Below are 13750 nucleotides of genomic sequence, written 5' to 3'. Positions count from 1 at the left end.
CATGCCAGATGGCATATGTAGGCTCTGGAGTGGGACCTGAAATTCCAGTGGGCGCAGCATCAGGGGAATCTCTCCGACATGGTCCAGATCTCGGAGGGGTCTGCGGAAGACCTGCAGTGGTGGCTTTCGAATCCAAATTGGGTCATACGGCAGATGCCTCTCCCTTCCCCAACCAGATCTCTCTATAGTGACAGATGCGTCACTTCTAGGTTGGGGCGGCCACATGGGGGAGGCGGTGATCAGAGGCCTCTGGCCTCCGGCGAAGTCGGGACTCCACATAAATATGCTGGAGCCCTGGGCGATCAGACTTGCGTTGAAAGCATTCCTTCTCTCTCTCAAAGGGAAAGTGGTGCAGGTGTTCACGGACAACACTAACACCACGTGGTACTCCCACAAACAAGGCTGGGTGGGGTCCTGGACCCTTTGTCAGAAGGCGTTAAGCCTCTGGGCATGGGTTTACCCCCATGGTTCAACATCTGGCAGGAACTCAACGCCAGAGCAGACGAACTCAGCCGCCGACGCACAGTCGATCACTTATGGCATTTCCATCCGGAGGTGGCGCAAGTTCTCTTTCACAAGTGGGGAGAGCCTTGGTTAGATCTGTTCGCCTCCTCGGAGAACGCGCAATGTCAGCTGTTTTGCGCGTTGGAGTTTCCAAGGCGGCACACGCTCTGAGACACTTCATCTCGAGTGGAGCTCTGGCCTCCTTTACTCCTTCCTCCTATCCCTCTTCTGCCCAGAGTTCTCAAGAAAATCAAGTACGACTGGGCCCAAGTTATCTTGGTGGCGCCAGACTGGGCTCAAAGTGTGGTATATAGAGCTATTGAGCATGTCCACCGATCCTCCATTCGGACTGCCTCTTCGGGCGGTTCTTCTGTCGCAGCAGCAGGGGACGGTTCTCCACCCAAATCTGTCCATCCTCCGCCTTCATGCGTGGAGATTGAGTGGCAACAGTTGACGCCATTTGACCTTCCACCCGAAGTCTGTACTGTTATCTTGGCAGCCAGGCGTCCATTGACTAAATCTGTATACGCCTGTGGTTGTAATAAATTTGTGGCATGGTGCACCAACAAGTCTGTTGACCCCCCTTTCTGCCCATCTGTCAGAGGTTCTTCTATTCATTCTTTCTTTAGCCAAGCAGGGCTCTGCTTTGGGCACCCTTAAAACTGTATTTATCTGCCATTTTCGCATTTCTTAGGCTACCTGATCAGCCCTCACTCTTTAAATCTCCCATTGTGAGTAGGTTCTTAAAGGGCTCACCCATTTATTTCTCCCACTCCATTTGTCATGCCTCAGTTAGACCTCAGTCTTATGCTTGCTTATTTGAGTTGTACTCCCTTTGAGCCAATGCATAATTGTCCCTTGCGGCTCCACACATCCAAAACAGTCTTTCTGGTCGCTATCACCTCCGCTCGCAGGGTGAGTGAGCTCCAGGCCCTTTCTTCAAAGCCTCCATACTTGTCTGTACACCCTGACAAAGTGGTGTTACGCACTAGAGCTCCCTTCCTTCCTAAGGTGGTTACACCATTTCATGTAGGCCAGTCCATCACTTTGCCTACCTTCTACGCACCCCCACATCCTTCCCATGTGGAGGAGAGACTCCACAATCTGGACCCAAAAAGAGCATTGGCGTTCTACCTCAATCATACTATAGATTTCCGGGTGGACGATCAACTCTTTGTTGGCTATGTGGGTGCAAAAAAAGGGAAGGTGGTGCAAAAGCGTACCATCTCGCAATGGGTGCTTCTTTGCATCAAACTGTGCTACACTTTGGCTAAAAAGCAACCTCCTGAAGGTTTGCGTGCTCATTCTACCAGAGCAACTGCTGCTTCCACTGCGTTAGCAGGCGGAGTTCCTGTCCTGGATATCTGTCAGGCCTCTACGTGGGCATCCCTGCACACGTTTGCTAAGCATTACTGCTTGGATCGTCAGGTCTGTCGGGCAGCTACTTGGGTCGTTCGTCCTGCAGGACTTTCTAGTATGATCTTGGTTCGCAGCCCACCACCGAGGATGGCATTACTTGGGTATCTGTTCTAAGGTAAGGAATCTGCAACTAGAAGTTTCTATCGGATGTACAAGTTACTTACCTTTGCTAACGAAATATCTGGTAGAGACATATTCTAGTTGCAGATTCCTTACCACCCACCCATCCTCCCCACTTGCAAACTGATTTCTAGGGACAGGGATTCCCCCTTTCAGGTCCTTAGCTCTGGTGCACCAATCTCCGTGTTCTTAGCGGCTCTGCGCTCTGGAATGGAAAGTCGTTAAAAGAAACTGACGTCACTGCACGAGGGCGGCATCTATGTACTACTCCTGGCGTCATCACGGCGACGACGCCTGCAGAGTCGACCCACGCCACCTACCGAGGTGCAAGGGTATTGCTCGAAGAAAAATCTCCAGATCCAGTCTGACGCCTGGGGGGAAATTCTAAGGTACAGCATCTGCAACTAGAATGTCTCTACCAGATATTTCGTTACCGAAGGTAAGTAACTTGTACACATTGTCACTATAAGCAATGGACTAGCTCCTACCTAGGCTATGATAGAACACAGCATGTTAAGCTCTAATTCTGCCCTTCAGGTTCCCCTGGGAAGACATCAACCCCCATACCTGAGCAAAGGCCTGCGGTCTGCGTTAGCATCTGTAGCGAAGCATTCGGCAATCAGCATACAGTTGTGATTTCCTGGCTGGAATCTCCCTCTAACGTAAAAGGGACAAGGAAGTGGTTTTATAATAACACAGCTGATGTTCTGAGAAAATGTCCCTACGTAAGGATGTGTGTTTTCTACGAATGTTGGAGACTAAACTTCTACCACGTTCACCGGCAATGTACCGTGCTGTAGCCTTGGAAGAAGAACAGAGTGATCAAGAATGTCTTGTCTGAGAACAGTGTGCTGGCCTAGGCAAAAACAGTTTGATAAACGGAAAATAAAACAAGACCGTAAAAATGGTAAATTGTAGCATTAATAAAGCAAAGCTGAATAAAACATATCTATGTTAAAGTGCACAGCGGCCTTGTGTATTCAAATAATGTGCATGAAACTATAACTAAAATGGCTACACAACAGTGCCAAATAATGTAGTTTTGTTTGCACCGTTTCTGGGTTACATATAATTTTGTGTATGTTGTAATGAGCTGCTAATCCTGAGGTAAAGACTAACTAAGCATAATCTTTCCCTCTGCTCTAACACAGAATTACATTTTTATACTTTAAACGTAAATAAGCTGGTTCGTTTTCTATATTTTTGGTTTTGTGTGATCACATTACAATACAATTTGTGTGCAATAATCCTTGTGTATTGTTTACAAGCCATTTTGCCCAACAGTAAAGATATACTTGATTTAGTAAATTAGTCACAATTTGTTTGTAGTCTGTATGAAAATTTGGTTAATGGATTTGATCAAATGCGCATCCTTAGAGTTTTTTTTTTGCTTGTATGGGTGTAACTTAAAAAAAAAAACTGTTACTCCCAGGCTTTTTAGACATTCTTTCATATGTTACCCATATAATCATAATAAGTGTCAGCTATATTTTTTCAATAACAGCAAGGTTGTTTACATTGATTTTTTTTCTCCTTGCAGATTGTCTTTGGGTCAATTGTCCTTCTAATGCTTTGGCTTCCGATTCGTATTATAAAACACATGCTGCCTACTTTTTTACCATACAATGTGATGCTCTACAGGTATTTATTTTGATCCTTATTCCCTTGTTGCACTTAAAATGTGTCACTTATACTAAGAAGAGACATTCTTGTAAGATAAGCAAATCTTGTGTTCCCAGTGATGAGCAGGAAACTGCATTCTGCTTTGAGGACTACTGCAGCATTTTGTGAGAGCAGTGTGCTGAAAAATATTTTTATATTTGTTTTTTTTTTTACACCTGAATCCCTGATTTGAATACATATTGGTCTGCAAGGTTGGTGGAACAGCACGTCTGTTTTAAGTACAGTACCACAACAGGTGGTGTTTCAGAACTCGCTTGAATCTCATTCAGGTTGCTTCCTGACAGAAGGTTCAAGGAAGTGAATTCCAGAGGGAAAAGAATATGCATAAAGGCCTGAGGTGTTCCTTTGTCTTGTCAAGTGAAAGCTGAAAACAAAAAGGCCATAAAATATTAATTTACCAATTGAAAGCCCATGTCTTCTGAGAATTGGGAAACCTGATCTATTTTGGACTAAATTGTGAGACTGTATTTTCCACTGAAATTCAGCTTTCTGATTGCTCTGTCACCAAGCATAGGTAAAAGAATCACCATTTGGCCACCAGGGTAGTATCGTAGCTCCCAGTCTGCAGTGTACTTTTTTGAACTTGGCCCTTACGGTCAAATGCTCCGAATAGCAGTATGTTCAAAGTGCAAAGCATTGAAACTTGATCATATTTTGTTTGTGCACCAGCTATCAGTGCATTGAGCACAGTACCAATAAAATGTGGTTACGTTTTCCAAGTGCCATTAGGACTCCTTGTGTTGTCCTTAATGTAGTGTATAAAAAGTATGGCATAACAATGATGTCTCCAGTATTATTGGATTAATGTAAGAGAACTGTAAACAATAGTGATATTCTGGACAAGCAAAAGAAAGTAAAGAATCTTATTTCTGATGACTACATCTTCCTGCAGACTCTCCAATTTATGAATACTTCTTCTAGGCTTCAGGATGGTCTGGAAAACTTTCCTCTACAGCGACTGCAGCACCTCCATGTGGTGCCACTTGACTCTACCCATGACTTAGCTCCTAGTGCTGCCCCATCTAGAAGCACTCTATGCCTCACTGACAGATTCCTCAGCTATTTGACAGCAATCAGGTACATTACTTCTTGAAGATGCTACAAGATGTACAGACCCACATAATGACTGCATATGGTGTCTGGGACATGTCCCTGAAGCCTGTGACCCTTGCCCCTCCAAACACCTGAAAGCCATCAGAGAGCCAAGTTACTTTTGGCTGTCCTGTCCTTATTGAGTGACTATTTGCAGCACTGATGTTGGACTCCTCGATACCAGAGTTTGCTGTCCTTCAGCCATATCTGTGCAAGTTGAGGCCTTCCAGCTAGCATTGCTGGATCTTTTCATGATGGATGTGTATTCCTCTATCCTACATTCTAAGGCAGGTCAGTTCATGCGTGCTTTGTGACTGACCATGACTTAGGCCCTCATTACAACATTGGCGGTAAATGCCACTTACCGCCGTGCAGAATACTGCCAACACACCGCTGCGGCAGCGGAATTCCACTACAGCTATTACGACCCACAGACTGGAATCTGCCAAAATCCAGACACCCACACAAGTCCGCCACACCAAAGGTCAGTGATAAACCAGCAGTAACAAAACCGACACCGTTACACCAACAGAAATACGCCCACACTATCACGACCCACTAATCCAAGCGGCTGTCTTTCAACCGCGGTATTCCATTGGCGGTACACACAGCTGCGCTCAAAATACACACACATATACAAAACACAACCACATTGGACAATTCGAAATACACACACCTGATACACATACACATACACACACCACTCCCACACACTCAATACAATATAAAACACCCACCCACATCACCCACAAACCCCTACGACAAAAATTGAGAAAGAAGTAGAGAGAGAGACACCACCATCAACAATACTAGCATCCGCAGGCACACATCATCACTCATACAACATCCAGGCACCTCAGACAAAACACACAAACACATCCCCTCACACATCACAATACACACCACCCCACACATCACCCACACCACACCATGGCACCGCAAAAACACCCCAGGTTCTCTGAGGACGAGCTCAGGGTCATGGTGGAGGAAATCGTCTGGGTAGAGCCACTGCTATTAGGATCACAGGTGCAGCACACCTCCATAGCTAGGAAGATGGAGCTATGGCACAGAATCGTAGACCGGGTCAACGCAGTGGGACAGCATCCAAGAACACGGGATGACATCAGGAAGAGGTGGAACGACGTACGGGATAAGGTGCGTTCCGTGGTCTCAAGACACCACATTGCAGTTCATAGGACTGGCGGCGGACCCCCACCTCCTCCCCCACAACTAACAACATGGGAGGAGCAGGTCTTGACTATACTGCATCCTGAGGGCCTCGCAGGAGTCGCAGGAGGAATGGACTCTGGTAAGTCAAATCTTAACTATTACATCCCCCACCCTACCTGCATGCTATCACATACCCCACCCTCTCCCCCATAACTCCAACACCTAACACATGCCCCACTATCACAACCCACACATCCCAATACCAAGCCCTGCATGCAACAACAAAGCATAGACACCCATCAACCCATCACCAAAGCATGTCCACTACAGATACCCACCCAGACCCCCAAACCAACTATCACACAATGTCCTAGACAAGAATGCAAGCACTGGAGTATAGGGTCACCCACCCATTGCACACGATGGCACACACACATGCAATAATCATGCCTTTACACCCCTGCAGGACCCCTACCCAATGTCACCGGACAGGAGGTTCCAGACATGTCCACTCCCCCCACAGAAGAGGCCCACAGTGATGACAGCAGCTCATCTGGGACCTCGGGACAGTCAGTTCCCCTGACACTGGCACATGCCACCACAGAGCCTCCCCCTCCCAAAACACGAGTACAGCACCCACCCAGCAGGCCCATCCCTCTGCCCCAGGACACGTCAAGCAGCAGTGTGTCCGCCACTACAGGGAACGCAGGCAAACCCACCAACCCAAGAAAATCAGGGACCTGGGGGCAGTGGGCACACGGTTCAGGGGACAGAGGCTCTGGATAATAGGGGAACTGGGAGGACTGCTGTGTGACAGGGGGAGGACAGGCCCAGGGAACCCACTCTCCACGAGTCCCTCTCCAACATCATGGGAGCGTACCATCATTCCCAGGAGACAATGGCAACGGTACTGGCCAGGTTTCAGGAGACCCAGCGGCTCCAGGAGGAACAGTATCTGGGGATCAGGTCCATCAACACCACTCTGGTCACCATTGTAGGGGTGCTGAAGGACCTTGTGAACACCAGGGGGGACACTGTGGCACAACAAGGGGCCCCTGACACTAGCCTGGATGATGAACAGCCCTCTACCTCCGCCAGCACTAGTGGACAGGAGGCACCAGGACCACGACACCAGCACCCCACCCCATGCAGATGGAGAACCACCCCGCAAACGGTCTCTGAGATCCAGGACAAAGACAGAGAACAATGCCAAGACCCCTGCCAGGAAATGAGACCACCCTGAATGTCATCCTTCTGTCCCACTTGTCACCCTGTCCATCCATCAACTGGACAATGCACCTGTGAAACAAATAGACTGGACTCTGCCATGGACAATCCTCCACCATCACCCCTGCCCATTTTACAACCCTCTCCACTAATTTGCACTGAAATAAACACCCTTGAATCACAAAACAATCTGGAGACAGTCTGTGCTTCCATAAATGTGTATTTGCAATAACTAAGGAGAATAGCTATGTCGATTGTATTGCCTACATACCTATGTCACACAGCTCTAGTCCATGAGGTAATATGGCAGAGGTCACACAGTGGGACCCACATCTGTGAAATGGAAAGGCAAAGTGACAAGTCAGGGTCCATACACTGGGTGAAAGTGACAGACTTATGATAGTTCTAACAATTGTATGAGATGTGTGAGCCAGTGACATCTTCTTACCTGTGTCTCACTGGAATTATTGCTGGATAACTTTGTTTCTGTTGCCGATATCCTCCTCTTCTGCCTCCTCTTCTTCACTGTCCACAGGCTCCACAGCTGCCACAAGACCTCCTTCTGGACCATCCTCCTGCAGAAAAGGCACCTGTCGTCGCAAAGCCAGGTTGTGCAGCATACAGCAGGCCACGATGATCTGGCACACCTTCTTTGGTGAGTAGTAGAGAGAACCACCTGTCATATGGAGGCACCGGAACATGGCCTTCAGGAGGCCGAAGGTCCTTTCTATCACTCTCCTAGTTTGCCCATGTGCCTCATTGTAGCGGTCCTCTGCCCTTGTCCTGGGATTTCTCACTGGGGTCAGTAGCCATGACAGGTTGGGGTAACCAGAGTCCCCTGAAAATATCGAGAGACAACTGTTAGACACACACTAACCCTTAGGGACAACCCCAGAGCCAGACAACTATTCACAGGGTATATGGTCCTTGTACTCACCTATTATCCACACACGGCGCCTCTGGAGTTGCTCCATCACATAAGGGCTGCTGCTATTCCTCAAAATGTAAGCTGGTCGGCCAAACACACCATCTGCACATTCATTGAATGGTAACTCTTCCGGTTTGTTTACACCTGTTCACTCCTGCGGGGGTACCAAGGCCACGTGTACCATCAATGGCTCCTATGATGTTGGGGATATGTCCCAGGGCATAGAAATCACCTTTCACTGTAGGCAAATCCTCCACATGAGGCAAAACGATGTAGCTGCACATGTGTTTCAGCAGGGCAGACAACACTCTGGACAACACGTTTGAGAACATAGGCTGGGACATCCCTGATGCATGGGCTACTGTAGTTTGAAAAGACCCACTTGCTAGGAAATGCGTACTGACAGGACCTGCACTAGAGGGGGGATTCCTGTGGATGGCGGATTGCTGACATCAGTTCTGGCTCCAACTGGGCACACAGTTCATGGATTGTTACATGAACAAGTCTGTAGGTGACTATTACGTGTCTCTCTTCCATTGTCGACAGGTCCACCAGCGGTCTGTACTCCAGAGGATGCCGCCATCTCCTCACCTGCCCCAGCGGACGTGCCCTATGGACGAGAACAGCGAGCAGAGAGTCAGCCAACATTGAGGTATTAAAAAAATGTTTATTGCACACATTTGTCAATCCGTAATGGGCCTGTCACTGTGTGTATGCAAGGCTTAGATAGGTGTGACGCGTTTATAATTAATGCCATATGTCCCCCTGAAATGGCGGCTGCCCGACCTGTAAGGTGGGACAAGGGGATATGAGGTAACTGCGCTGGCGTTGTACACCGTCGCGGTAGGCGGTCGAAGACCACGGCGCAATTCTGCATTGGTTAACATTGGACCCTATGGGTCCCAGGAGCCAAAAAATTACGATGTACGCCCGCCGTGATGGTACACACCGCCGCGGACGTGACCGCCATTTTCTGTCCGTTCACTCATTTGATACCTGACCATCGACAGGAGAGAACCAACACTGCAAGTGCTGCTGTGACCTCAGTCTGGAAGTGACGATGGCTCATGAGTCTGGGGAAAGGGCCCCTGCCTTCACTTCGGAGGAGTTGGAGAAGTTAGTGGATGGGATCCTCCCCCAGTACACGCTACTCTACGGTCCTCCAGACAAACAGGTGAGTACACTGTGAGCATGTTGTATGGGCAATGCCTGTTTGGAGTGGTGTGGATGGAAGATACAGGGGTGGGGTGGGGACTGAGGCCTGCATGAGCGGACGGTGAGTGTATGTGTGTCAGGGCAAGGGTGGGAACGTGGATCAATGACTGTGACGGTCCGGACGGTTAAAGATTTTCCTTTTCCCCTATAATATTCCTCTAGGTCAGCGCCCACCAGAAGAAGGATATTTGGTGTGCCATCGCCAAGGACGTCCAGACCCTGGGGGTCCACCACAGATGGAGCACCCACTGCAGTAAAAGATGGGAGGAGATTCGCTGCTGGAGCAAGAAGACGGCGGAGGCCCAGCTGGGGATGGCCTCCCAACGTGGGAGGGGTGCCCATCGCACCATGACCCCCCTGTATTCCGGTTCCTGGCAGTGGCCTATCCGGAGATGGATGGGCGCTTGAGGGCATCACAGCAGCCACAAGGGGGTGAGTACAGTCACATCCATCTGACTCTGCGCGCATTACGAGGTGTCTGGGTGGGGGAGGTGGGCTGTGGGTTCCCCTAGGCCAGGGCGAGTTTTGTAGGCAAGGTCCCTTCGTGAGGCAGGCTATGTGGCACCCCAACCCCACCAGTGGTAAGAAACAACTACACCTAGTCAGGCTCCTGTGACTTCCATGTGTGCAGCAATCGGGCATAGGCCTTGTACCCCATGTCCCTGTGATTAATTAGGGAACTCTAAGTGCATGGCGTTGTGCAGAGGGCTGCTGTATCTTAGTGTCCGCCAACGGTAGTGGTATTGCATGCACTGAACATGTCTGTCTTCTGTCTTTCACCCCTTTCACCCCCCCCCCCTTTGTGGTCTCCCTGTTCTTGTGTGCAATAGCATCATCAGGCGGAGGAGCAGTGGCACCAGAGCAGGAGGGAGCTGCATCCCACATGGCCCTGGAGGGTGAGACGACAGAGTCTGAAGCTACCAGTGGGACGGAGGGTGAGGGGAGCTCCACGGCGGGGACAGGAGGTGACATCAGCGACTCTTCCTCTGATGGGAGCTCCCTTGCTGTGGCGGGCCCCTCTGTGCCCCCGCATCAACAGGTACAGCCGCCACCCCCCTACCAGCACCACCCTCCCAGCAGCCACTCAGCGTGTGTCCCGTGGCTGTTCACCCGGGAGGGTGGGCATCTCCTTCGCCCCAGGCACCTCAGGCCCTGTCCCAGTCAACCCTGCTGCCCTCAGTGAGGAGGCTATTGGCCTCCTGAGATCCCTCACTGTTGGGCAATCTACCATTCTGAATGCCATCCAGGGTGTAGAGAGGCAGTTGCAACAAACAAATGCATACCTGGAGGGCATTCATTCTGGCCAGGCAGCCCAACAGAGAGCATTTCAAGCTCTGGCCTCAGCACTGATGGCAGCCATTGTCCCTGTGTCCAGCCTCCCCCCTCCAACTTCCTCCACCCAGACCCAATCCACCTCAGTCAATCCCAAGCACACCATCAGACCAGCATGCACACACCGCAGCACACAAGGGTGGCTCTGGCAAACATAAGCACCACACATCCCACAGGCACTCACACAAGCATCATACCCATGCACACATACCAACATCCACTGCCTCCACTCTGTCCCCCTCCTCCACATCTCCCTCCTCCCTGTCTCCCTCCACTCACACCTGCATGCACTACATCTTCAGCTACTACCTCCATCACCAGCACGGCCATCACCACACACCGCTCACGTGCACTCACCACCCCCACTACCATTTACACATCCCCTGTGTCCTCTACCAGTATGTCTGTGAGCCCTCCTCCCAAAGTACACAAACGCAGCCACACACCCACCCAACATCCATCCACCTCACAACAGCCTCCAGCCTTCACCCAAAGTCAGCAAACGTACACCTCCTACAACCACTACCTCTTCCTCCACTCCCAAACCCCCTCCATCTACCCATCCCAGTGTGTCTAAAAAGCTTTTCCTGTCTAATATTGACCTCTTCCCTACATCTCCCCCCTCCCCCGTCCGTCCCATAGGGCCCGCCTTTCCAGGTCCCAACCCAGCACCTCACCCACCACATCACCGGGCACAGTGGTGCCAGCAACTGCAGGCTTTTGGAGTGCGCCAAGCATCAGGGCTGCCAGTGTTCCACGTAGCGAAGGCAAGGACATTCCGCCACCTCCAAAAATAAAAATGTTGCCCACATCCCAAGGGCTCAGGCAAAACAAAAACAAAAGCCCGCCGCCAGCACCGCCGCCACTGAGCCCGCCGCCAGCACCGCCGCCACTGAGCCCGCCGCCAGCACCACCGCCACTGAGCCCGCCGCCGCCACGGAGACCGCCGACAGGACCGCCGCCACGGAGACCGGCGCCAGCACCGATGCCGCAGAGCCCGCCGCCAGTGGCACCACCGCAGACATGGCTGCCATCCCTAGTGGTCAGGCGTACGAGGCTGGTGGTCAGTTCCAGGAGCCTGGGCAGCTTGCATGTTGCACCACCATCAGTGGAGTATCATATCCACTACCTCAGTCCTTGGCAGGATGAAGCACTCTGTGCACAAAGCCCCCTCCAGAACCATTTGGAGATTCACATCCACTACCTCATTCCTTGACAGGATGAACCACTCTGGGCACAAAGCCCCCTCCAGAACCAGTGGAGATTCACATCCACTACTTCAGTCCTTGACAGGATGAACCACTCTGGGCACAAAGCCCCCTCCAGGACCAGTGGAGAAAGGCATCCATTACCTCAGTCCTTGGCAGGATGAAGCACTCTGGGCACAAAGCCCCCTCCAGAACCAGTGGAGATTCACATCCACTACCTCAGTCCTTGGCAGGATGAAGCACTCTGGACACAAAGCCCCCTCCAGAACCACTGGAGAAAGGCATCCACTACCTCTGTCCTTGGCAGGATGAAGCACTCTGGGCACAAAGCCCCCTCCAGAACCAGTGGAGACTGTAATCCACTTGAGAGACTGTGGCTTTACACTCCCCAGGATACAGCAGTGGGCATGGAGCCCCCTCGTGGAGCTGGCGTCGTGCACTCTTCCACCTGAGGTGCCTGTTTCATTTTGATCTGATGCCCCAGCAGTGTTCTCTCCGTTTGGAGTCTGGTATCGAGTGTGGGCCTCGGCCATGCATTTTGGGCCCAGTGGTCCACGGGCTATGAATGGTGCACTACCCGGACTTGTGTAGTTGGTGTACATAATTGTTTATACTGTATTTCAAGTTTTGACTAATGAATATTTATTTATTATAATTGTTCAAGTCATTTCCTTTTGTCCTTGCGTTCTTGAAGGGGGTGGGGGGGTGTAAATGTAATGTTGTAGCATGTATTTGTGTGTATGTTGCTGTGGGTGAGGGTGGGGGTGTTGCGTGTTGTGGTGTTTGTGTCACTCTCTTTTCCTTCCCCCCCTCCCCTCTGTTGTAGGTGCATGTAGGAAGTTGGCTCTGTATATACTATTTCTAAGTAAGAATTAGTGTGCACAGAGTCCAAGGGTTCTCCTTAGAGGTAAGATAGTGGCAAAAGTAGATAATTTTAATTCTCTACTTTGTGGTAGTGTGGTCGAGCAGTAGGCTTATCAGAGGGTAGTGTTAAGTATTTGTTGTACACACACAGGCAATAAATGAGGAACACACACTCAAAGACTTACTCCAGGCCAATAGGTTTTTATATTGAAAAATATATATTCTTAGTTTATTTTAAGAACCACAGGTTCAAGATTTACAGTTAATACTTTAAATGTAAGGTACTTCACTTAAATACTTTAGGAACTTTGAATAAAAGCAATATTACATACAGTCTTTGTAAAAATGGCAATAAGCTATCTTCAAAGTGGACACAGTACAAAAATCAACAGTTCCTGGGGGAGGTAAAGGTTAGTTTTACAGGTAAGTAAAACACTTAGAAATCTCAAAGTTGGGGCATAGGTAGCCCACCCTTGGGGGTTCAATGCAACCCTAAAGTTACCACACTAGCAGCTCAGGGCCGGTCAGGTGCAGAGGTCAAAGAGTTGCCCAAAACATAGGCTTCAATGGAGAACAGGGGTGCCCCCGGTTCCAGTCTGCACTGTAAGTACCCGTGTCCTCGGGGGCGGACCAGGGGTTTTTGTAGGGCACCGGGGGGACACACAAGAAGGCACAGAAAGTACACTCTCAGCGGCACAGGGGCGGCCGGGTGCAGTGTGCAATCATGCGTCGGGTTTTAGATAGGAAGTAATGGAGGGAACCGGGGGTCACTTCAGCGATGCAGGCACAGGGGGGGCTCCTTGGGGCAGCCACCACCTGGGCTAGGCAGAGGGTCGCTCCTGCACTGGAGTTCGGTTCCTTCAGGTCCTGGGGGCTACGGCTGCAGTGTTGGTTCCAGGTGTCGGATCCCTTGTTACAGGCAATCGCGGTCAGGGGGAGCCTCTGGATTCTCTATGCAGGCGTCGCTGTGGGGGCTCAGGGGGGTCGT

General features: G+C 50.3%; 1 protein-coding gene across 1 annotated transcript in view; it reads left to right on the top strand.

Moving 5' to 3' along the window:
• The window catches only part of MARCHF6 (membrane associated ring-CH-type finger 6), a 1058737-nt gene that overhangs the window by 443087 nt on the left and 601900 nt on the right, over positions 1-13750 (top strand). The window contains exon 17 of the mRNA XM_069219690.1: positions 3584-3684. Coding sequence (XP_069075791.1) covers positions 3584-3684 — 101 coding nt within the window. The remainder of the gene's footprint in view (positions 1-3583; positions 3685-13750) is intronic.

The sequence above is a fragment of the Pleurodeles waltl genome, chromosome 2_2 (assembly GCF_031143425.1).
Source record: "Pleurodeles waltl isolate 20211129_DDA chromosome 2_2, aPleWal1.hap1.20221129, whole genome shotgun sequence".
Classification (NCBI taxonomy): Eukaryota; Metazoa; Chordata; class Amphibia; order Caudata; family Salamandridae; genus Pleurodeles; species Pleurodeles waltl.
This window is presented reverse-complemented; position numbering and strand designations above follow the sequence as displayed.